At 53.5% G+C, this 25,991-nt stretch overlaps 1 protein-coding gene across 2 annotated transcripts in view; it reads right to left on the reverse strand.

The window, feature by feature from the left end:
* Nucleotides 1–25,991, reverse strand: part of CACNA2D2 (calcium voltage-gated channel auxiliary subunit alpha2delta 2) — a 134,907-nt gene that overhangs the window by 89,205 nt on the left and 19,711 nt on the right. For both annotated transcript variants that reach the window (XM_037529639.2, XM_037529631.2), the window contains exon 2: nucleotides 18,704–18,785. In XM_037529639.2, coding sequence (XP_037385536.1) covers nucleotides 18,704–18,785 — 82 coding nt within the window. The remainder of the gene's footprint in view (nucleotides 1–18,703; nucleotides 18,786–25,991) is intronic.

Genomic DNA, 25,991 nt, shown 5'->3' on the forward strand with positions numbered 1-25,991 from the left:
CTTGGGTGGAGGGGTACTTCTTTGGGGGAAGAAGCGTCTATGAACCCTGCAATAGCCTCCTAGCATTTGTCTGTCTCCTGGCTGCCCCCAGCCTGCCCAACAGGGAGTCTCTGCACAGAGTTCTTGCTTTTCTGAGGGGGGACAGAGCTTCCAATCAGATCCCGGGAAAGCAATTTTTCAATCTCCAACTGCAACCACTAATACTGCTGAAGCTAATTTTACAGATTTCCACTCCAAGGCCTCGCCTTTGTCCCAGAATCCCTCAGTCTGGGAGATTAGTAGTTTAGAGACTGGAAAAAATAAGGTATTTTAAAATTCAGCATAAAATTCTAAGACTCAGTGAGCTAAAAAAAAATTTTTTTTTGATTGGAAAAGAGCCTGTTAGTGAGGGAGGAGCCAGGGCCAGTCGCTGCTCCTCTGGGTGGCTGGAGGAGAGGCTGTTCCAGCCCTAGATACCCACAGCCCCTGCCAGCACGGAGCGAAGCTGCGGGAGGGACAGAGAAGGGGGCAGCTCCAACGTGCTGGCAGCCCGGCCTGCAGCACCTATGAACCCTCCGCTTGAGGCTCTGGGATGTGAACTATGCTTGAAGTACCTCAGGATTTTCCTGGCCCCAACCCTGGAGCCTGCCAAGTTGTGAAGAGTCTTTGACCCCTGAGCCAGAACAGGCTATAGGCACCCAAGCCCACTTTGTCAGTGAGGCTGATTCCATTCCAAAGCAGACTCTGGAACTCTGTTTCCGTGTCAAACTAAAGGTCCAAAGTCCCTAGCCAGGTGGCCCACCCAGCACACACAGTCCAGCACGGCACACACACGCCTTAGGCCCCGCAAGCTCAGACTCTTGCTCCGGCACAGACATGCTCGGAAGGCACGTGGTGGAGCTCATGCCACCCGCACCTCTATTGCATCTCTCACAGATGAGCAGCGTAATCACCCAGGCTCTCCGGGGGCCACAAGCTCAGAAACGTCCTAATGAAAAATAAATGTATTTACAGGGAGACGTCAAAGCTGCCAGGACGAGTCAAAGTAATATGCCTGCGACCAGCACGCGGACTTTTATTTCTTCCCCCTCCACGCTCCAGAGCTGCTCCTGCGGCGTGGAGAGATAAATATTTTAAATAGCGACACTTCGGCGATGCACGGTTATGCAAGACAAGGAATAATTAGAAAATAAATTACTTTTTTTAAACACAGCGTTACAAACATCGGGCGCATCAGATTACTGCTCTCTGCAGTCCAGGGCTGCACAGCTTCAGAGGCCAGCACAGCAAGGACCCTGGGGAGCAACCACACACCCGCCTGTCCCCACAGCCCCCAGATGTGACGTCCCCTCCCTGCTCGGGGAGGCTCCCAGAATGGAGTTGAAGACCACACTTGGCAGCTTCCAGAAAATCTTGACGATGGAAAGGCTTCCTCCGGCGTCTCACCAGCAGTGGCGCAGACTAAAAATAGTTTAATCTCCTTGAAAGCAAAAGGAGCAATCAGCAAAACAGACACTAGGGCCCACATGCTCCCCCCCTGTCATCCTACCACACTCTGCCCCCATCCATCCGGGCCTGTCCCCAGTGCCAAGCATCATCAACTTCCGACGAACCCCTGGGCGGTGTCCTGTGATCCCCCCAGGAAGGCATCTTTCACCCATCATCCAGGACTCCTTGGGTCTGCAGCCTCGGGTTAAGTTACATACATGGTATGTATCCTTTAAAGATGCTACACCCCAGTGGGGAGGCAGAACCGGGAGTGTTAGCCCTGCTCTATGGAGGAGGAAACTGAGGCAGCAAAGTGGAGTGGTTTGCCCAAGGCTAGAAATGATGGGGACGGACTCAGATCCAGGTCTTGTCACTAGTCCAGGCTGTGTGCTAGTGGAGAAAGCTCTGTCTTTGCAGAAAGGAGGCCTGTGGGTTTTAATTAGCACCTAACCTGAGTCTGTGGTTGGCTCCCACAAAAGCTGCCCAGGGCAAGAAGGGGCAAACAAAGGTTGGTGGGATGGGGAGTGGGAGCGGGGCACGCATTCAGGGGATGGCTGAGTGGGCCAGGAACACAAATGTGTTTGCCTGCTGTGGCTGGAATGACACTGGGGGTTTCACCATTTTCAACCGATGGCCTGGAATAGTATCTGAACACCCATGTTCTGGTTCCAGCCCTGCTACCAGTTTGTGGTGTGCTAGGGTCTGTCCCTGCTCTCTCTGGGCCCAGAGGACACAAGAGATTGAGGACCCACCAGGAACCCTGCTGCCCCTTTCAGAACACCCCCCACCCCACCCCCCACTTCCCCCCCCACCCCCCATCCCCCTCACTCAGTCCTACCTCCTGGCCTTTGTTCATCTGCCCATCCTCCATGCCTACCTGCCCCAAAACAGGAGCACAGATCGTCCTGCCCCCCTACCTGGTTTTACAGGAGACAACTCAAAAGCAGGGAGGGGAAGCTCATGTGCCCCAGGCGAGCCTGCAGAGGCCAGAGGATGCACACAGGACTGCAACTTTCTCTCTGATCTAGGCCCAGGCCCTTCACATATACTCTTCCTCCTTGTGCCCTGCCCAAGAATGTCGATTTTCCTCAGAAGCGTCTTCTATTCCCTTCCCCCATCCTTCACAGAATGAAACCGGGACATAAAACAATAAATTGGGCTCTGGCAGGTGGTTCAGCTTGTCCAATCTCCCGAAATGCCATCAGGGAAGTGGGGACTGAGGTCTCCTTTCCTACTAAATATCTTCCCTTATATACAGCAGCTGCCTGCAAAAAATGACTCTATAACCTTGCTCTCAGCTTTTTGTGGGCCCAGTTCTAAAAAGGGCTGCACTGCACAGTCCTTCCTGTATGGGTGAGGAATGAGGCTCTCTCCTGCCAGCCCTGACCTATCCATCTTGGCTCCCCAGTCTATCCCTCGGTCCCCTGGTAGCCAGGTCCGGGTATGCCCTCAGCGCTAATCCCAGCCTCCTGCTCTTGCCACCACCAGCCAGCCCCACGTTCCTGTGTTGCTGCCTCAATACACACGGGGCTCTGTTGAGTCATCTGCAGCAACTTCATGTCCTTCATCGTCTCACTGTGGCAGCCCTCCCCTTGACAGATGAAGAAACTGAGGCCAAAAAAAAGGCTTCTTTTGGTCTGGTCACTCATGAGGCCCTACCACAGCCCTGCTCTCAGGAGAAGGAGCTCAATTTCAACAGGTAAAAGGGGCCTGAGGATGGCATCGCAGGCAGATGGAACAATTGGGACAAGGGCATGACCCTGGGGAGGCTCCAGAGACCTGCAGCTCAGCTGAAGCGAGATCCCTGACTCACTAGAACAGATGGAGATGCTGGGAGTCTCTCTGGCCATGAGAGCCCTGGGTAACCCCGTTGCTGGTACTTACTATCTGGGTAACCCACCTCAGTACAGAGAAGGGGATAACAGTCATGCTGTCAATACAGACAAAATTTCATCAACAGGGCCTCCCCGGTGCCGCAGCAGGTTGAGCACAGCGCTGTGAAGCTGTCCACAGCCTCTGCTGCGTGGGTTTGATTCCTGGCCGGCCAGGGAGATACCCACATGGCGCAGCAGACCTTTCCTGTCTTGCCCGTTGCTACTCTCAGCAGTGCTTTCGGTCATCTGCCTGTTCTGCTCCCCACTCTGTGTTTGGTGAATCCTCTCACCCTCCTGCGCCTCTGGTCCGTATCCCAGCTCTTGTATAAAAATAAATAAATCTTTAAAAAAAAAATTCATCAATGAAGTCCTGTCCCATTGCTGGCTGTGTGAGCCAGGCCAGCCAGAGTTTCCTACTGCACAGATGGGGAGCTGAGGTTGGGATGAAGGGTTGAATTGTAACCCACAGAATAAGTATCCATGAGTCCAAACTTAAATAATTTGATAAGCAGTGGAGAAGGGACATTTTTTCATTCCATAAGAACTCTAATTAATACAAGTAGAAGGAATATGAGCACCATTAGGACACCACAGTAATAACTGCCGCATGCAAGATCCACCAATGGATGTTAAGATGAACGGGCAAAGCTTGAGGAGAAACAGGTTATTTGCATAGGCTCAAAGTATCCCCCTCCAGAGCTTTATTTCTCTTTTTCCCCCCATAATTTTTCATTGAAGAAACATTGCAATATAACATTATTTGTTTCTGATTTCATCATTATAAATTATAAATCAACACATGATTATAAATCAACACATATACATACTACATTAATTTCACCACTACATAGTCAATTTCATCCTTCACCATACATTTGACCCCTTTGATTTATCCACCTCCCTGGTGGGTAACAACAAAGGGGAAAATAGCGACTTGACAGCAGAGGAGCCAAGCAGACACCCTCCTCACCAAAGGGTCAAGGGCAACATCACCGATTATAAGACACACTGACACATGTACCCCACGACGCTGCACCAAGGACACGTCTTTTCTATGGTGTTCTTCCTAAAAAGGCACAATGTCTAGCTCATCATACGAAATATCAAACGAATCCCGACTGAAGGACATGAAACAAACACTTGACCAGTACTTTTAAAAGGGTGAAGGTTATGAAATACAAAGGAAGACACAGAAACTGTCACAGGCCTGGTGAGTCTAAGGTGACATGACAATGAAATGCAAAGTGGTGTCCTGAACTGGATTGAGGTATAGAAAAAGGACTTCAGAGCAAAAGCTGGTGAAATCCAATAGAGGTTTCACTTTGGTTAATAGTAATGTACCAATGCCGATGTCTTACTTTTGATATTTGTTAACTATGGTTACGCAAGATTATAACTTCAGAGGAAACTGGGTGAAGGGTTAGGGAATTTCTGTACTATTTTTGTAACCTCTCTGCAAGTCTAAAATTATTTCAAAATAAATGGTTTTTTTTTTAAAGCTATAACACTATCTTAAAAGAGCTAACACACATCATAGCAACAATGAAATAAGAGCAAGGACCAAAGAGTTCCTAGAAATTAAAAATATAGTAACAAAATGAAAAGCGTGATAGAAAGGTTGGAAAGTGAAACTCAGAACTCTCCCGATAAAAATACACAGAGGCAGAAAATGGAAGAGAAAAGGGTCTGAGTTAAAGACTCTCGACATAGGACAGAGAATGCAGCACGCAAGGAAATCAAAGAAACCATTCAAGAAAACGTCCCAAAACTAAAGGTTTGAAAGTGTCTGCTGGGTGGTAAGGAATGAAAATAAACCCGCTAAGGTATATTAGTGTGGAATTTCTGAACACTGGGCACAGGGAGAAAGCAGGTGAGTTTTTGCAGATAAAAACCAGGTAATGTACCATGGATTGGGGGCCTGAACGACATCGGGCTTCTCCACAGTAGCTCAGGAAGCGGGAAGCAAGGGAGTGCTGCTTAGGAATTTGGAAGCAAATGGTTTCTGCAGGGACCTCCATATTTCCTAAAATCTCTGCCCTGTGTGCAAAAGACATAAAAGTCTCATAAATGTACCTTTTCTAAGGAAACAAACTTAAAATGTTCTCTTCCCAAATGAGGGAAGAAACCAGAGGTGGAGGCAGAGGTGTCCACAGTGTCCAGGAATGAGGCACCTGACCCAGAAGAGGTGACAGCCATCCCAGCCACAGGGCTGTGTCACAAGCTGGGAGAGCAGCAGTCTTCACAGCAGCACCCTGGGGTCTGGACGAGTCCCCCCTGGGTGGCAAGTGTGACAGCCCAGCAGAGACCAGCTGTATGAGAGGAGGTCAGGCAGAAGGGTGGGGAGTTTGGGGCAGAATTTGTAAAGGTTCACAGAAAACTAAACCAACAAACACCAGATGTTGCTAGCTGCAGAAAGAAAAGTAAAAATTGTCCAAAAAGTGTGTAAAAAGTTACAGTTCTGAACAGCATTTTTAGGGCCAGGACAATGCCAACACATGGGATGACACTGGGGCAGGGGTGGGGGGGTTGTGTACTGGCGGGAGCGGAGAGAGCCAAGTAGACGGCCATGGAGAATGCCTACAACCGAACAATCATGAAGCAGAGACTTAAGTATGTCATTTAGAGATCCGGAGCTCTGAGATGAGAAAGCGACAGCCTCTGGGGAGTTGGAAATGGAGAGGATGGGGTTGCTGTGCTCCTAACACAACATACCCGGTAGAACTATGACTTTACACTCTGTGTGTGTGTGTGTGTGTGTTGACTTTAAAATCTCTAATTTAAAAGATCCATTTAGAAATGTAAGACAAAGAAAAAAAGCAAGAAGGGGGGAGAAGGATGGAAGGAAAGAGAGAGCAGGCAGAGGAGTCAGGGACAGGGGACTGACAGCTTTGACTCCAGCCTCTGGCCTCAAGACAAGGACCCCCAAAGGGCAGCAGCTGACATTGTGCTTTATTGACATCACATCACCTCTGTTTATTCTTACTGCAAATAAAGAGGCTTTAATTCTCTGATCAGCTGAGACAACAGACCAGGTTTCACAGACCAAAACATTAAATTGGGACTGGTGACCTCTGATCTGGATGACTCCTTGCCCCCACTCCTACAGTTCTCAAAAGTTTGGAGTAATCAGAAAGCAAGTGAAGGACAGCAGCCCACAGGGATCTGAGAGATAATATCACTCATCTTGGGGGCAGTGGCAGAAGCCCCAAGTCTCCTACAACGTCTGTGAGCCATGAATGCACTCACAACCTTCAAACCAACTTCTGTACTGGGGTGGGTGGGCCACCTCCCTCAGACCCACAGGCAGCCATGCCTGGGGTGGGGGTGAGCAGGGAAAGTAAGCAGGGAAGGGGCTACCTGAGAAGCAGGGTCAGGTAGGATGCAAAGTCTACCAATTCTCACACCCTCCCTGGAATCCCACATTCCTTGTATAATTTCCAGGAAGAACAAATCTGCGACTCCTCAAGTCAGTGGTCACGTGCACCGGACAGACATCCTGTGCTGGGGCAGTCAGTCCAAAGGAGGGAGAGAGGACAAGTGTGAGGCCTGTACCTACAAGGTTCATGCGAAGTACAAGCTTGGATAAGAGGTGTCCCCCTCAGGCTGGAAGAAGCCCAGAGGATTTGGCTCCTAGGAGTGTGTGACTGACCCAGAGCCCCCACGTGGTCTGGGTTCTCTGGCAGGCTTGTGTCTTGAAAGGTAAGCGGTAAAGCCAGGTGAGTGCCCAGGAGAGGCCCCTGTCACCTAGGCTCGCCCAGGCCCAGGTAGCTTCATGCTCCTATGTGCCCTGTGAGATCCTAGATGCCCAGAGACCCAAGAACCTGCTGTTGCCATCAAGTTCACCCTTCTATATGCCAGGTTCCCTGGGTACTCACTGCAGAAGGGACCTCATAGTCTTGGGGTTCGGAAGAGGGTTACGCCACTCCATGGAGGAACATGACTTTTTCTAGCTCTGCTAAGGAGGCCACAGGCGAAAGCTGTGTGGGCAGAGAAGCACGTGTTCTTAGGCAGCAAAAGGCCCATGTCCTCCCCCAGGAGCCATTCTGAGGTGGGAGGCAAAGGCTCAGACTAATGGACCTGTCTAATGAGAGAGTCCATCTGTCTCCTGGGAGCCCCCCGAAATCAGTGTAGGTGCAGCCACCACCCTCACAAAGCCCTAGTCTGAGACTGTAGAAGCCTTGGGGGGTCCTGGCAGAACTGGAAAGCTGCCAGACCCTCCTTGATGCAGAGCAGTGAGCTTTCAGGGCCAGTTTCTTGCCTCCTCCAGAAGGCTCCAGACCTCCGTTCCCCCTGAGCAGCTCCTCCAACACTTAGCAACGGAGACAATTTACATAATGCATAGAGTGTGAGAGCCTGTGATGGCTGGGGAAGCAGGGTGCCCGTTAGGAAGCGAGGGCTGGGAAAGAGGGTTCCTCCTCAGGAAGGAAAATACCTGCTCCCACACTACCACTACCCCTCTCAGTGAAGGGCCATGAGGCTGCCAAGAAGCAGGTACCTTTAAAGTGCTGGGCTGTGGCCAAGAGGAGGGCTGCGCCAGTCATGGAAATGGAGCAGTCTCGGGACAGAGACACTCAGGGGAGGAAATTTCCAAAGCACTGGAGTTTCAAACATAAACCCACCCGGCCATGTTTTCAGAGCCCGAACTCTTAGTGGGCTTGGACCCTGCATCCTGAGCCTTCCTGGAGGAGGAGGCCCCTCCGGCAGATGGGAAGCTGAGCGGGAGGCCAGGGAGCCAGGCTGCAGCTGCCCGGGAGGCGGTCACGTTCAAACACAAAGGCAGCAATGGAAGGGGGAGAATACATAAAAATTACTGGCATGGTAATTGCTTTTTATATAAATGTTCTTTTTAAAAGTTTTCCCCAGTGTGAAAGTCCCTCTTTAAAAAGAATAAATTCACCGCACACCAATTTATTCTGTGCCTGTAGATGGAGTATAATGAAGGCTCCTCGGTTTAACACCTGATCAAGAGGCAAGTGGCTGTCACTTGACCCAGCTTCTGGGTCTCCCTGCACAACAACATGCAGCGGGGGTGGCACAAGGGGGTAAGAGGCCTGCCTGTTCAGAGCCAGAGTCTGCCCAGACTCTGGGCCCCAGGGCTGAGGCCCACAAACCCCACCATGACCTGGAGCTGCGCTCAAGTGGGGAATTCAGAACGGGAGCAGCTACCACCATGCTGATGGGAAGGGTGTCACAATGGGGCTGTGGAGCTGGAAAACACACTCTCACTTTCTAGGGACCAGAGAGGGGAGGCGTTAAGCAATATTCTTCGGGAGCAGCCCCAGGGCTGCCTGCAGGGCACATGGAGGAAGCTAAGTGGTGACTTGGCATCTGGGGTTGTGTGTGGCCTGCCCTGTGCAGTAGGAGGCTCCCCATGGACTCCAGCTCCATTCTAAGGGGAAGGTACCAAACTGCCCCCCAGACATACACCTTCAGAAGGCAACTGCAGTGGGCCTCCACCCAGGGCAGGAAGGGCTGCTCTCCCTCACTAGGAAGCCCAGAACCTGAAAATGAGGTGCCCCTGACTGACCACGGTACTCTCATGTGTGAAATGGGGACCTCACCACTCAGCCTCTGTGAGCCCCGGATGGGGGCAATGAGGACTAGCTGCACAAGGCCAGAGCTCTTCACAATGGGCTTGCCTCGTCCAGCCCCCACCCAAGCGCACAGCAGACAGGACTGTAAGGACACAGGTCCACCACTGGTGCCTTGCTCTGCACTGGGCCCCTGAGTGCCGTTTCAGGCAGTGACTGGGGGTGCTCACTGCAGGGGATGTGGTGTATGTGTGTGTGAATGTGAGCTCCTCACCCACAACTGAGATTTCTCAGCTTCACTAATTAATCAGTTAAAGTAGTTCTCACCTGCTTGGGTGACAGAGCTCCTGGCACCTGCCTCCTCGCAGTCCCACCCAGCCCCATAAGTGTGTCTGCTCACACCTCCACACGCAGCATCTACAACTATGCACTCAGCCACATATGCACGCACACCTGGTCACACCCACACACACATGCATGTGGGGTCACACACACACACACACACACACACACACACACACCCTGACTGTGTCCCACACGCAGCATTTGATGCATGCTGGGCCCCTCCTTTTATAGGCCCACTGCTGTCCACCTGTTCACCCCCCACTTTTAGCACATGCCCATATGCGCAGGCATACACACAGGTTCACCTGTTTTCATCTACATGCACACACATGCATGCTCACATTCCCACATGCATCTCTCTCCTTCACATGATCAGTCCATCTTACACCTCACACAAGGCGCAGGTGAGAGACAGTGTCTCCCAGTGAGTCGCAGGACCAAGATTGATCACCAGAGGCTAGATGCCTTCTAGATCTGACTGCCTGTGTTTAAGTGGATTCCTCAGAGGCCTGGGCATAACCCTGCCATCCTCTTCCTATGCCACGTGATGAGGAGGGTGAACTGGGACCATCAGAGGCTCTTGACTGCCCCTGCTTTCTATGTGTACCTAAAAGATGTGAAAGCAGAAGGGGGTGGGGGCATTAGGTACCACTAGCCTCAGCACTGATCTGGGGGGCTTTGAGGGGAGGGAGTTATGGACTGGATTTAAAACTGGGGAGCAGCCTGGAGGGCATGGAGATGAGCGAGAAGTATAAGTGGACCAGGAGCTGAGAATTCTACTGGGGCTGGGAGGGCACATAATGGCTGGGACGCCTCTTCTGCCCTCCTTCCCAGGCCACACATCTTGGCCAGGCCCCTGAGTAACTCCAGAAACATCCCAGCCTGATATTTGGTTGCCACGCAGTTGGCTCTCCTCCTGGGCCTACACCCTACATTCCCTCACAAAGAACAGTCAGGGACCTTCCAAGGGGGGCTGAGCCTGGCAGATCCCACGCAAGCCTACCTGTCTTGAGATATCTGGTGGCGAAGTTCATCCTTAATGCACTGGGTCTCAGTTTCCTGTGTGGGACTGGATGTTTCCCACAGTCCCGTGAGGCAGAGACAGAGTCCCTATCTCTCCCTTCTCAATCTTCAGATGAGTATCCCTTTGCTTGTCTACCCACTGAACAGTTATTAGGTGAGCATGAGCCCACATGTATGGGCACGTGTACGCAGGAGTGCACACTAGAGGCACGCATGCAGACACGCATACCTTCATTAGGACGCAGTTAGCTTTTCCACCCAGACCGCACATGCTCTTGGGCCAGGGTCCAGCCCCTGACCCACATCCTGAGTTCATGGCACCCAAGCCCTGAAGGTTGGTCATGAGAATGCAAAGATGGAGGAACAGGGGCCTGAGGAATCTGCTCAGGATCCACCTCCACTTTAGTCTTCCTCCTACATAGATTCGGTCAGCCCCCCTGTAGATCCGCTGGACCCAAAGGCTGAGAGAGGTATAGGAAAGACAGAGATGCGGGGCTCCATAACCTCCAAGCACTAGCTCTCTGCTCACAAGGAAAGGGGAGGAGAGGAGGTGGAGGGAGGCCAGGCAGAGCCTTGCCTCCTGCCTCATCATGGTAAATGCTGCTCATGTTGCCCCTGGGGCTGGCTATGGTTTGTCAGAACCAATTACTTCTCTGCCTCTGCCAAATGCTTGGGGCTCCAGGAATCTCAGGCAAATGTCCTCATGGCTGCCACCAATCCAGCGATGGATGGGGGTGGGAGTAGAGGAGGGAGGAAGAATGTAGATAGGGTCAGCCATCCCCAGGGGCCCAGCATGAAACCCAATCAGCCTTCTGTCCCCATGCCCCATCTCTCATCTTGATCATCTAGACAAGACCCTCGGCCTGAAGACAGAACACTGCTGCTCCATTGCTCTCTAGAGACAGAAGCAGACGCCAGGGGATTGGAGCAGACCCTGACCTCAGCTCAACAATCTGCAAGTGCTGGGTTCCCACTGGAGCTGACCCCAGCTGCCGTGCTGCAAAACCAGCCTCTTTGGAGACCCCAGAGGAGAGAGAGCCAGTGTGTTTATTTTGCCTTGTGGGGCGGTTGCCTTAGCAAAGTTTGATGATACCCAAGATGGAAGAATTGAGGGGTCATTTCAAGGAAGGAGTCTGCAGCAAAGTCAGAGACTCTCAACCAAAACCTCCAGAGGGAGTTAGGATGCTTATGACCAGCAGAGTTCTCAATGTGGCCTCTACCCCAGTTGAAGAACCTTATAGAGATTCCCGAAGCTGCCACCCTCAAGAACCCCTGATCCTCAGTCTGGGGCTCAGCCACTCCACTTTCTGACCCACTTACCTCCCCATCCCCACTGCCAATACCTGAGGCTGGTCCAGAGCTCAATGACTGCCTACTGCCTCTATCCATTGCCAATCAAGTCCCATCTCTGAGTCATAGGGCCTGGAACAAGCAGCTGATGGTTGGCTGGCTTGAGATATGCACACACAGACCTATTTTACCTCCACCTTCCTACTCAGGGATACCTCTACCTTCTTCCTGACCCAAGAAGCCTCCCACCCTTCGCTGACCCATAGACCCTCTTTCTTCCAATCTTGGTAGCCTTTGTGGCTCTCCCATTAAGGTCCCCAGAAGATGTCATGATCAGCAGGTGCTACAGGTTGAATGTCTGTGTCCCCCAAAATTCATGCTGAAGCTTTATCCTCAAGGAGATAGTATTTGATATAGGGCCTTTGGAAGGTGATTAGATTCTAAGGGTGGAGCCCTAATGAATGGGATTAGTGCCCCGATAGAGCAAACCCCAAAAAGATCCCTCACCCCTTCGGCCATGTGAGGACAACGCAAGGAGACAGTCATCTATGAACCAGGAAGCACATCCTCACTAGACACTTAATCTGTTGATACCTTGGTCTTGGACTTCCAAGCCTCCAGAATCACATCTTCTGTTGTCTAAGCCACCGCATCTATGTGGTATTCTATTACAGCAACCCAAAATGGACTAGGACATTAGGCAAAGAACTAGTTTCCAAACTCCTGGGCTGAGAGAGAATATGGACACCTTGGGCAGCTGAACTTTCCAAACTATCCCCACCTCCTGGGAGATAGGGATCTCCTGGAAAGAAGATAGGGGGTCATAAAGATATCCTCACATTTGCGGAGCTCTGTCTACAGCCCTTCTTTGACCCTATTTCCTTGATATTCTCCCAAGAGGATTGGATCCCCATTTCACAGACAGAGGAACCGAGGCTCAGAGAGGCAGGACATGAGCCAGGACAGGAAAGCCCAGCTTTGCCATCCTGCCCACTTCCCTCTTTCCACTCCGCCCACCCATAGCACAGGCTCCAGGTTCACACTCCAGCTCTGCCACTTACCGGCTGTGGCACCTCAGGCAGGTCCCACCTTCAGAAGGCACAGTTCTTCACCCTTGCTCTGAACCTTTCCTGTCCCCTGGGAACTGACCTTGGAAGTGGCCCCACAGTGACTCTTGCAAAACTGGAAGCTGGTAGCCTCTGACCACGCCTGTACCACCAGCCACCGGGTCTGCTGACCCCATTCAGAGATCAGCACCCACAGACCTGTCTCCTCCACACCCATAAGAAGACCTGGGAAGCAACTTCTTTTCTGTAACAGTTCTAGAACCCCAGAAGTCTAGCAGGACTCCCTGCCCAGCCTTCCTCTGCCAGACTCCAGGGGCTGTGAACGCAGACCATCCACTCACACCCCTCTGGAGACCTTCCTGTCACTGCATTCTCCATCTGCTGTGAGGTTGTTCTGACCTAATAGCCTCCCACTCTGGAAGCAGGAAGAGGGGAGGCCAGGGAGAGGGGAGGCCAGGGAGAGGGGAGGATTGGGAGGTGGCAGGACCGAGAAAGGCACCAGTACTGGTCCAGTGTCAGCAGCCTGAAGCCAGCAGGGTAGAGAGGGTCCAGGTGGCTGGAGCCCAGGTGAGGATGGATATGCGCAGGGCCCCTGGGCCAAGTGTCTTAGGGTAGAGCCTTCCTCCTGCACTCTCACTCTGGTGGGGAGGTAGTGGAAGGAGTGTGGGAGACCCCAGCTAGTCAGCCGGCCCTCAGGCAGGAGCTCCTGCCACAGTTGAAGCAGCTTTTGAAAAGCTTCTCAAAAATGGAATTTTCTCCTGCAGGCGACAACAGAGCGTGTGTGGGGAGGGGCAAGCAGGAAGCAGCAAGCACCCCCTCCAACCCTATGTCTCCTGAACACAGTGTTCAGGAGAGAGCATTCCCAGACCTTATAGTTGAAGGGGGCAGGGTTTACAGAAAAGGCCACCCCCAGGACAGGGTCTGGGAAGGAAAGGAGTGGGGAGTAGGTTGGACTGGGGGCACAAAGAGGGGGGTCCAGGCAAGGCTTCAGCTAGGCTCCCATGCTTCTGCCTCTGTCTACGAAATTATGCTCAAGCAGCGGCCTCACTACGTTTCAGACGCCCTCCCTGGAGCCCCCGCTCAGTCCCATGCATCCCTGCTGGGTGCCGAGCAAGAAGACCATATGGAGGGAATAATAAGACAATTAACTTTCCATTAAAGAATAATATATGTGGGTTTTTAGGGAGGCAAGCGGCAGCAAACCCTACCCAGCGGCATATTTCACATCTAACCCCCCACCCCCACCCTGACTCGCCCCACATCCTGATCATTTGTGCCAAGAGGGTGCTGCTGGGCCCCTATTGGGAGGTGTCTGTGGAAAGGGTGGGGGCTGCACTATGAGCAAGTGTAGAGCCCCCAGGTCAATGGTTCTGAGACTTGGGGAACCCTGGGTAGGGGTTGAGATGGCCTGGGTGGGGCGCCCTTGCCAGACTCAGCTCATCAGCAGGGGCTGTGTGAGCAGGGGTCTGCCTGGCCAAGGAGCTGCTGTGTCTCTCTGGGCACCTTCAAACTGCAGTACTCTGATGGTAGGACAAAACAGGCTATGGGATGACAGCTACTTAAGCTCCTCTTTTCTCCTGGGGCTGCTCTGTCTCTGGCCACCCCAATGGCAACTTCCTTCCTCCTCTTCTGCCCCAGTCCTCTAGCATTTTGAACTTCCCTTCTGGATACCACTAACCCTGGAGATGCTTGGAAGCCCAGAGAGGACCCTCCCCAAGTGGGGGCCAACCACAACCAGCACCCCCTAAGTCAGCATGTGAGTATGCCTGTTTTAGGAGGTACCAGTGGGGTGTGTGAAAGAGGTAAGGACAAGGAGAGGCCTATCTTAAAAGGCCTTTGCAAAGAGCCCCAGCCCCTGCCTTCCTGAGCCCCTCAGGAAAGGAGCGGCCAATGTGTCCACACTTTGGTCCTTGCCAGAAACCAGCTCCAGATGTGGCACTCTGCAAATATTAATTACACATTTCCAGAGAGCACTGAGCACTGAGCAGACGGGGTACAGGGATGGCTAGCGGCAGACAAGATGGGCTGGAACTGTGGCACTGATACTGGTTCAGGAATGCCATGCTCCCTACCCATAGAAGTGGGAACATACAGATGCCATCAGCCCGAATCACCATGATCCAAAGAAGCACAGCAACTGGGGGGTGGGACAGAAGAATTTGGGTCAGGGTCTCTAGTCCTGGAGTCCCGCTTTCTATGGATGCTGGGTCAGCAATCTAAGGGAGAGGTTGATCTAGGCCTGCACTCTGCCTTGATTCTTTTCCCCAATCCTACCACCTCTCAGGTGGCCTGGGTGGCTGGTGAGCACAGTCAGTCAGGACCTTGCCTGCTCCATTTGTATGTTAGGTCTACGAGAGCAACCAGCATTGTCGCACTGAGGTAAGGCTGTCGTGGGAGCTGAGGTGGGCAAGGTTGCAGGCAGTGCGCTAAGCCATTTCCACCCTAACCGGCAGGCAAGGGATGGAGGCTTGATGCAGACTCCTGTATGAGATCCAGACTTGACTTGAGCCTTCACTGGGAGCCTGTGGTCCCCTAATATGTAACCATCCCAGTCTCTGCTCCCAGCCCAGCTCTGGCCAGGCAGCCTCCCCTCACCCCCTAACCCCACCAGAGGTGGGGGATCTTCTCATTTCCTTCTGTAGAGATTCTCCAAGGAAGGTCCCTCCCAGGTCAGGAATGCATCTAACGACTGGCGCATCTGATGAGCCACTGGTTCTTTCTCGTGTCTGACCATAATTGCTCCTGCATTGCATTCCCACAAGGCTACCAGAGATGCTCCCCTCTACCAGCCAGAAGGGGGCAGCTCCTTGGCTGCACCACTGGAGTGACCTGGGCTTCAGAGTGGGGAGACCAGCAGTCTCCACATCCTTTGCTGTGTACCCCCAGGCACCTGATGAATTATTCATTCCTGATCAGCTTCATTATGTAAATGAGCTCAAAGCCCAAGCATATGCTCTCTGCTCTCCCCCCCAGGATGAGTACAATATGGTGTTGATGGGGGAGGGTAAAGAAGGGGTTCAGGAGAGCCAATCTCCTCTGGTGGCTCAGCCTCTAGGGCCCTGCGGGGAGGAGCAGACTACAGCAGGGTCCACACTTTTGTGGTCTACTCAGGGTAGAGGTGGGCCAGGGCTGGGAACCCCAGGAGTGGGGCATGGCTCAGGGGTGCCTGGCTAAGCAAAAGGGGGCACATGAACACTAGGCCACAGTGGGAGCTCCTACTATGTGCTGGCTCTGAGGTTAGATGAAGAAATGTGATGGGGTCTTCATAGATAGTCCCCTCCAAGGCATGCTATGGTCTCCAACCTGTAAATGGACCACAGTCTACACCCAGCCCCCATGGGATTGTGGTACGGTTGGGAGGAGGAAAGTGCCACGGCAAGGAAAATGCTCCCAAAAGCCACTGTCTGCAGTTTCTAAGCTCTTGCAGCTGCCAGCTCTTGTGGCTCCCAGCTTCTGGGGGTGGGGTGGCCTCTAGGAGGGGGGAAGGCAGAGAGGGCAGCCAGATAAGGGAAAAAGGCCAAGGGGACCTGGATGCCAGGATCATCTCAGCTACACGGTATTTGGGGGCAGCCCAGGATAGGCTCAGGGAGGCCTGGGGAGGGGCTGCCTCAGTGGGGCTGAGGCTGTCAGCCCGGCAGAGCTGGTGCTGGATCCACAGGGACATCTGCAGCTGGGTCAGGGCTCTTCTGCAGGCGTCCTCCTGACCTGTCAGTGTCAGGCATGGGCTGGGCACATGGGCCTCTCCAGTGCCTTTGAAGGAGAGTCACAGTGGCTCAGTCAAGGTCAGGGTGGGCTGTAGGGGGGTGGAGAGTTGATTAGTTGGCTCCCTCCTGCTCCCACGGGGTTGTCCTTTTCCTCTAGAATTCTTCACCTGCTCCCTTACCGCCTACCTCACCAGAGCACCCTGTGCCAAGAAGCAGCCCCAAAGCTGTCAGCGGGAAGTAAGAGGCTGAGGAAGCAGGTGAGAAAAAACTGGAGCAGGACACAGAGCCACTGGAGAGCTGGCAGTTGTCTGCAGGCCGAGGGCTGCCAGAAGGAGCCGGGAATGCCAGGTCAGCACTTCTCTGCCTGCCTGCCAGGCTGGCCAGCGCCACACCTAGCACAGTCTCTGCTCTGGCCCAGACCCCCGCCCCTTGCCCAGCTCATCCGGCCCACCCCTCTAAGAGGGGAGGCACAGCCAGAGAAGGTGCACGGACCTGGAAGAGGAGTCAGGAGCCCCAGGTCCCAGCCGCAGCTCTACCCCAAGCTAGTATGACTCTGCTACCACCAGGCAGGTGGGGTGTGGGAGATGTGCTCATTGATGAAAGTATCTGGAATCGCTCAAATGTCATCAGAATGGAGGGAAACACATCCAAGGAGTGAAAACAATCAAAGAGGGAAATTCAAATTTGATGTCTAGAAAAGGAGGTGAATTTGAGTCAGCCCGTCCACCACTACTCTCACCACCCTCCCATCCAGTCAAACTTCCTAACTGGAGCATGGACCAGAGGATCAGAGAGGGTCTTGGACTTTCCCAGGAGCACACAGTGGGTCCTCTGAGTTGAGATTCTGTCTCTGGTCTTCACCAACCAGGAAGCTTGACAGTTCAGAAAAACCCGAGCCTCAGGCATGAAGTGTGTGCATTATTTTCTCTCTGGCAAAACTTTTAGGGACGGAGGTGCCCACGACTATAAAATAAATAATGTCCTCGGGCTGAGGGTTCAGAGTATGGGACACTCTTGACAAGAGGGGCAGAGGACGGTTATGAAACTTGGAGAGGCACACGACGCACAGGCCAGGGAATGATCATTTCTTCATTAGCCGACAAGGCTGCACTTGGCAGTACCCACTTAGAACCTAGTTAATGCCGGGTGCTATTCCTGAGCATAAATTGACTCTGTTCCGGAACAGCTTTTCCTACAGCGCCTTCTCTGGAAAGCTCTGCCGGTCTCCAAGTGTGGCTGAGTCATTGAGAGTTCACAGGAAGAGTGGGATGGGGGTTACTGCAATTCAAGCCCAGTAACCAGGGAATGGAGGTTCAGGGAGGTGAGGTCCACCAGGGACAGGACACCCAGAAAGTTGGTGGCTCAGACCTCCAGACCTGAACTCCCCCTCCTTGTGGTGATCAGCCTCACCCTGGTTCACAGTCCCTACACCCACCATCAGTGTCAACGCACTCGCTGTCACCCTATTTTCTCAGCACCTGGTAAAAGGGGAAAAACTGAAGACAATGCCCTGTGGCAGCTGCCCCACAGAGGTTACATCTGGCAACTACTGCCCTGACCGCAAGGGACAACAAGAACACAGTGTAGTGTTCAATTACCGAGGCCTGGGCCTGGACCCACCAGCGGTAACTCCATTTACTCTGCTGCTCCTGGGGCCAACCATCAGCAGGATTCTGGTCAGTACCTCCTGGCCCAAGTGCCCATTAAAGAGCTCCTCGAAGCCCCTTGTATTCCCCAGGAGCCCCATCCCAGTCACTCCAAGGCTCAGTCTTCTGAGCCTCTGCATTCCCACAGAAGAGTGACGGCCCAGGAGCCCGCGCCCTGACAGCGACACACTTTGCAGCCACTGGGGGTGACGGATGGCCTGCTCTTCACATCACTATTTCAAACATTAACATAATCTCTCACGATGAATGTGGTCGCTCAAGCCTAATCAATCACCCCTCCCGCCCCTTGATCCCTCAGCCTGCCAAACACAGGCGTGCAGCTCAGCTCATGCGCCAGCATCCTGAGCACTGGCACTGCTCTCTGGGGTGGTGTGGCCTGGACACCCCACTCAGTGTGCCAAGAGTCCCTCTGACTTCTGTGCATCCTTGACCCGCTAGGGCCTGGGCTGCTGCCCCAGGTGATGCCTCAAACACAGACCTCACCCACCAGAAAACCTGAAAAGCCAGATGTCCTTCCATCAGGGTTGACTGGGTACCACTCAAACAGTCACCCCAGGAAGAGCAGGACAAGACCCCAAGCAGTCCTTGCTTTTCTAGTTATTTCCCCACCTGCCCTGTGGGTTCAACAGTTCAAGACCCTTCCTCACAGATAGGAAGGGCTCCTATCTGAAGTCCTTCCCCTGTTCCCACTTGGATGAGGGTCCCTGAAGGGAAAGCACATGGCATCAGACTTACCTCGCGGAGCTGCTGGACACCCCCAAAGATCCGCATCACGCCATCAATCTCCTGCTCCAGGCGCCGGGCCCAGTGCTGCATCCTGTGTGTAGAGAAGAGAGAAGAGTCAGGGGGACCCGCCTGAGGCTGGAACCACGCAGCCCTGGCCACCTACGGGTGACCAGAGCAACTGCCCCTTCAGAACCTAATTTTCACTAGAGGAGAAGCAGAGGCTGGGCACCAGACTGTGCCTGTGATTCCCTTTGAAGTCCAGACCCGATGGCCCAGCTCTCCTCATGTATTGTCGGGTAGCCAGGAGAAAAGAGGACTGTACTTTAAATGCGCAGAGGGAGTCCAGCAGCTCCAAGGAGCTTGCAGGGAGAGTATTTTCCACCATGAAGAGCAGCCCTTGATGCTGCCGCTCCAAACGTGGGGACTCTAGACACCAGAGGACGTGAGTGATGCAGGTGGGGGCTGCTGAATCTCGGGGCCAGCCAGGTGGGGCCTAGGGACGGGAAGGGCATATGAGTTGCTGTCGCCACTGTTAAATCACTGTGTAACCAGGGGCAGGACCCTGCCCCCTGGGTCTCATCTGAGCGGTGGACATGGAGATTCCAGCTCAGAAGGCCTTCACCTTTCCGGCACCATGGCACACAGAAGCTCACCTGAGGCTCACTGCTGGATGCCCCACACGGACCACCTACCCATAGGTCCAGTTCAGAGTCTCGCCCCTTTCTGGGGGCCGGCAAAGCCCATGAATCCTCCACCTGAGCACCAGCCTGCACAGCGCTCCTTCACACTGGTGCCACCTGAGTGTGATTTAACCCATCTCGATTTAATTTGGAAAGCGGGGATACTGTGGGGCCACCTCACACACTATGAGACACAGGAGGCCACTGCCAGTAGGCAGGGTGGATGGGGGTCATGGGGCTCTGTGTTCTCAGCTGACACCCATGAATAGGGACAGTGCTGGGCAGGGGCCTGGTTGGGTTCTAACCTATGACCCCACTTCAGGCAGTGTCAGATCAGGTGACCGAATCACACTGGTCCTTGGGCAGGGGTCGGAGAGTGAACACTCCACAATGCAAAGCACCTCACACTGTGACACCACACACACACACACACACACACACACACTCCCCTACTCCCCACCTCTGCACCAAAGTGACTGAAAAGGCATCCTGACCTCCTCACACAGAACACAGCCTCCCCTGGCGGGGACTGAGGAGAAGGGGGGCTCACAGGAGAATTACCACAAATATTTAAATACACAGTCTACAGGGGAAGGTAGCAGTGAGGTGATGCCAGCCCCCCATCCTCTGGAGGGGCCCCCCAGGAGCCACAGGATCTGGGATATCATGTCTGACCCCAATGCCCACCCTGGTCCGACTACCTCCACAGCCTTTCCTAGGGCCCCTTGGGGCCAGGACTCTTCTAGTTCCTAGGGTCAGAAGAGCCTGAGACAATACCCTCTCCCCCCTCCCCGCCCCACATCCCTCCTCAGGTCTGGGGCTGGGGGGCTGGGTCTGTGCCATTGTGTGTGCCCCGGCCGGTTGGCATGGGAACTTGGAGCAGGAGGCGGGCAGATCACTAATTGCAATTTGCCAAGCTGAATGTCAGGACCGTGATGGAAAAAAAATCAACATCAAAAGAAAGAGGTATTAGCTTCGGCTTGCTGCCGGCTGAGCCACAGCCTGATGCCCATTTCCACTCCTCACCATAGGGGAGAATCTAGCCCCGACCCTGGCAGAGGTCAGGCTGAAGGTGGGACTAGAAAGGATAATGAGGCCTCAGCTGCCAGCCCAAGGAGGGCAAAGCCCAGCGGAGAATGGAGAGCTGGCTTGGCCCCTGGCTCCTGTCCACCAGGTGCTGGTGACTTGGCTCTGGCTGTGGGTGGACAGTGTGACAGGTGGCTGTTTTGTACTCCTGAGAGAGAGTCTGGGGGGGGCTAATGTTGAGGTGGATTGCCTCCCGGACCTGCATCCAGTTAGGCAGATGGCATATGAATGGGCAAGGTCAAGCGGCTAATCTCCAAGGGGAACCATTAGCTATGTCCTGGCCTTAACCCTGACTTCAGCCATTCGCCACTCTAGGGGACAGAATGCCACTCATAACCCTTCCTGGGACCAATATGTACAGGGCACCCACAGTGGACAAGGTGTATACCAAGGAGCAAGGCGTTCACCCGCTCTCTTGCTTCACAAAGAAGCAAACAGCTCCTCCACAATTTACACATAACGAAACTGAGGCACAGGGGCTTTAAGGGCCCTGTCCAAAGTCACCGACCCAGGAAGCAGTAAACACAGAGCTTGCCCCTGGGTGTGCTGGTGTCAGCAAGAGCCAACAGCGTACACCTCTTCCCAAGTCTGCATTCGGTGTCCTCACCCTGACAGCCTGCAATGGGCTGTGGTGGTCCACTGATACCACAGAAATCAGCAAAGGCTACAAATCAGGTTTTTTCCCACTGGAGAGTGAACAGCAAACATTTTCAAGAACACACTGGTGATTTGACCCCAGGCCATTATCTCTTGTCTAGCGTAGCTACAGGTGTCCAGTTGTAGGATTTCACAGATACGTGAAAGAAAATTAATTGGGAAAATAGACAAAAATGCCAAGTTTTTATTTTGCTCAGACAACACAATTTTACTATTATCATCATTTCATCTAAAAAGGCTATTTCGGGCCTCCCCGATGGCGCAGCAAGTTGAGAACAGCGCTGTGAAGGTGTCCGCGGCCTCTGCAGTGCTGGTTCAATTCCCGGCCGGCCAGGGAGATTCCTACATGGCGCGCAGACCTCTCCTGTCTCGCCCACTGCTCCCCTCAGCAGTGTATTTTGGTCCTTCTGCCTGTTCTGCTCCCCACTCTGTCTCTGGTGAATTCTCTCACCCTCCCATGCCTCTGGCTTGTACCCCAATGCTTGTGTAAATAAATAAATCTTTAAAAAAATATTTCAACACCAAAATCTTAGAAGATCTAAATCTCAGAATAAAGTCCAGTTTTGCCCAAGAGACTCTCTGTATCTCTCAAACACACACGCAGTCTCCCCACTCCCACTCCCAGGTTGAGGTGCTCTAAGCTTTGCTGTGGGCGGCAGGGACTGGCCCACCCAGGACAGTTCGGGAACATACACCCTCCTGGGCACTATGGTGGCTCTAGGCTGGCCTTGCTCTGTGCTCCGGGCCTGATCCTGATGGGAGACCCCAGGCCCCAGCTGTATACTGCCAGGGAAAACAAGTTACTCTGATTATTCACTTAAGCCAAACCCAATTAGGAAAGCAAGATGTGTGTCCAAGAGTTAAAAAGAACATGATAGATAAATCATTTCATCATTATCATAAAGACATGACTTTGTGGGTTCCAGGGTTTGGCTGGTGTCCCGGTGTTGGCTCCAAGGGGTGACACATGGGACAAAGAAGGCCGGGAATCAATGCTGTACCACAGCATTCCTGCCCGGAGGCCAGGGAAGCTACCCACCAAGCCCAAACTGAAAGTGGCCAGGCACAGTGGTACCTGCTCCAGCAGAAGGGTGTGGGGGCTATGAAAGGATGGGGATGTATCAAGATCTGTGAACCAACTGAGTCAAATGTAAACTCACTACTTCCTGCCTGGGCTCCCATCAGCCTGGACCCCAGCGCCTAACTCTGCCGGTGCCTCCCTTGCCAGCCAGTGTTGCCCCTAAGGCACCCTGCCAATGGGGTGCACCTATCTGCTGTCTCCCCACATCCCTGTGATTTTCCCAAGCTCTTCATTGAGATGACACTGCTTATCTCCAAGTGTCTCTAAGTACCAAATTAGCAAGACAGTGAGGCAAGAGCGTGTCTGGGAGGGAGCACGTGCAGCCAGGGGCTGCAGCGGGCATGATGACTGGTGTGGGTGTGAGAGGCTGGTGACAGAACCTCCAATCCCCATGTGCTCCGATGTGCCTGAACCCAGGGATGCACAGGCACCCTACCCACAAAGAGAAAAGCAGACCCCTGGTGAGGATGGGTGCAGGAAAAGCAGAGAGAAGCCAGAGCTGTTCCCCAGGCCCCATCCACCCCATGACACCACCCTTCCAGGACAAAGCAGCCTCTGGAAAGCCTCAGCGAGAGGCTGCCTCTACCAGCTGTGTGACCTCTGAGAGTTCTGTCCCCTCAGAACCTTAGTCTTTCTGTCTATAAACAGGGGTACCAATGACTGGCTGAATAGCTCTAGGGGGCAAATTCACACAGACGCTTTGATGGGTACTGCTATTATAGGGGGGTCCACTGAGGGCCAGAAGCTCATCCAGGACAGTCCCTGCTAGTGCTCAGGAAGTTTTTCAGGAATGCCTGGAAGTACTGGGGGAAAGATGCTCTGGAAAGGGGTCCCCTAATGGCTCCTTTTGGAACCCCTCCGCTCCCCAGGATGAGAGGCCGGGAATGGGCACAGCCCAAGGTGCATGTTCCCAGGACTTGCAGGTTGAGGGCAGCCCCAGCTGCTGTGGGATGCCGGGCCTTGGTCTCCAGGGCACATTTCAGAACCAAGAGGAGTATGCAAGGGAAGAGGGGGTGTCACCATCAAGCAAGAGAGCAAGGATATATATGTGAGGTGAGGAGCTGAGGATGAGGACCCCTTTAACAGACAGGACCATTGAGGGCCCATCTAGGAGGTTGGGGAGGCCTGGTGTCAAACTACAGAGCATCAGACAGGGCCTCCAGCTCTGAGGCCAGCCACATAGCCTCACCTGAGGAGTAGGGGTAGAAGGGGGAGGGGAGGAGAGAGGAAGGGAAGGGAGGGCAAGGTGGGTAGGAAAGGATGGGGGGCGGGAGTCTGTGTGCAGATGCAGCAGCATAGATTAAACTGTTGCCAGTTGTTAATTTTATACGTGAAGTTGTTGATCAGAATGTGATTTAATTGTACAGTATAATCCAGGCTTTTGGAATAAATTATGCAGAAAACTCATCTATAATTAAACAAATCAAAAAACCAGAGACAGGTGACACTGCAGACTCACCCTCAGAGGGCATGGGTGGGTGTGGGCGGCTGGACCCTGAAGAGGGGCAGGAAGGGAAGGGGGAGGGCTTTGCTCAACAGCAGAGGCCAAGGCCTAGTAGGGGCAAGCGCCTTGGGACCCCCAGTTTCTGCCTCCACAGGCCATCTCACCACATCCATGGAGGCATTTTTTGCATCAAAGATGCAGCAGTGCAGGATGCCTCCACCAGGCAGACTGCCTGGATATGCTCTGTTCTACTGGGGGCCTATGAGCAGCCTCCAGCCTTCTCCTCCCAGGACCCATGGTAGCCAGGGTGGAACAGCAGGAGGGGTGTTCTGCACAGCCCTTCTCTGCAGTCCAGAAGTAGGCCTGTGGGGAAGCAGCACAATGAGACCACTTGCTGCCAAAGGTGCTGCAAACCAAGCTTGGCAATGGCGAGGGCCCACAGGTCTCTTGCTACTCTTGTGACAGGCTGGCCAATCACTCCCCCAGCTCTGGGGGAGGCAATGATTTAAAATAAAGTGCAATTTAATTATTCTGATTATATTTCAGATGGCCTGCCACCTCCCACCTCAGTGCCTTCACCGTCTTCTGAAGGGAAAAAGAAAGATTGGGGTGGAGGGGGAGGTGTATGGGAGAGACAGAAGGAGACACACAGGAAGAAAGCCCAAGAGAGCTGAGGGGGCCTCTGTGTTAGGCTAAGCTGCTCTGGGGAAGAGAACGGGTGGGTGTGTAAGGGGGCCTCTCCCCCATCGCAGCCTAGAGAGCCTTCTTCTCCCCCAAGAGCCACCCAAAGCTTAGGGAGCAGCAGTGGCCCCTGCCAAAGCCCTTCCTCTAGGCACCATCCTGCTGCAAGTGACAGAAAGCTCCTCTCCAGAGCCACCTCCCCCAGGAAGTCCCCCCAGACCACTAGGGTAGATGTCCCTCTACCTAGATCTAGTTCTGGCTCTTCTGAGGTCTTGGACTAGCTGTGCTCTCTTAGGCCTCAGTTTTCCCATCTGGATAATGGAGACAGAAATCACCACTTGCCTGTGCACCTTCCAGAACCCTAAGAGAAGGCAGGTGGAAACCACTACCTATGGAAGGGATGCCGGCAATGATGACTGCCCCTCACACTTGTGTCCACCCAGGCCCATCTTGGCAGCAGGGCTGCTGTCCCCCATAGTCTAACCTTCCTCAGACCTGCAATGCCCTAAGCTTGGGTGTCTGTGCCTCCACCTTAGACTGGGGCCTCCGTGTAGGTTGCAGCCCTTCCCTGCATGCCTCGGAGACCCTGACTCTGGGGGAACCCCTCCCTTAGGGCCTCCTGTGATGACAGTATCCTACTTGCTTGGCTGCTCATGATAAAAGACTCTAGGACCACAGCATCTTTTGGGGCTCAAAGCCCAGGGTACAAATCTGATCCCAATTTGATCACAGCCTCCCAAGGATGACAGGGCAAGTGGGGAACAAAAGTCTAGCCGAGGTCATTGACCTTGGTGAGGAAGCACAGACCTGGCCCTGCACAGAGTGCCGAGGGAAACAGGCCAGGGTGACAGTGAGGGGATCATGCTGGTCCAGCTGACTTGGGGTAGACCAAGGCTCCCCAGCTAGCCATCCACCACTTCACAAGCAAGCAAACTGAGGTGCAGGACTCACAGGGATTGACCCATTTTCCACTTTTGTGATTCAGCTAGAGACCTCTATTGTGAGCAACAAATGCCCCGAGGAGCCTTGTTGCTATCCCCACTTGCCGTCCCACCTTCCTAGGGACAGAGACAGCCCACGTATCACATAGGATCGGTAGAGACACAGAGAGCAGGGGAGGGGTCAGTGCTGTTGGAAGTTTGAATTAGTCCAAATCATCAGCCTCAACGACACAGCTTGGGACCCTGCCCAAATATTGCTCCTTCATGAGGTTATTAATTGTGGGGCTGTCCCTTCCCTTTCTTTGCTGAGGGAAAAAGCATTTCCTTCTAGTTGGCTCTGAGCTGGGAGGTGCGAGCCTATTTCTCCCCGCTCAGACTAATGGTGACTAGTCATCCAACTTTAATTAGGGTGTTGGGTCCAGCCCAGTATTTATTCCTAACAGGCTGATGTGGGGGTAGGAAAGAGATGAGGGTATAAGGCTTGGAGCCAGGAGCAGCATCACCCGGGACTAGGAGAGCCCAGTATCACCCAGAGAGGCATGAAGAGTTTCTAGGGTCCCACAGCCAGTGGCCACAGCACGGTGCTTCACTCTCCACCATCAGTGCAGGATGGAGGGCCCACGAGGCAGTAGCAGTCAAAGAGGACTGTATGGATGAGGCAAAGCCTCAGGCAGGGACAGGGCAAGAAGGGAAGGAGGTTTCCTCCAGGAGTAAGGACAACAGCATA

Source organism: Talpa occidentalis, unplaced genomic scaffold (assembly GCF_014898055.3).
Source record: "Talpa occidentalis isolate TD23 unplaced genomic scaffold, MPIMG_talOcc4v2.1 talOcc4.10, whole genome shotgun sequence".
Classification (NCBI taxonomy): Eukaryota; Metazoa; Chordata; class Mammalia; order Eulipotyphla; family Talpidae; genus Talpa; species Talpa occidentalis.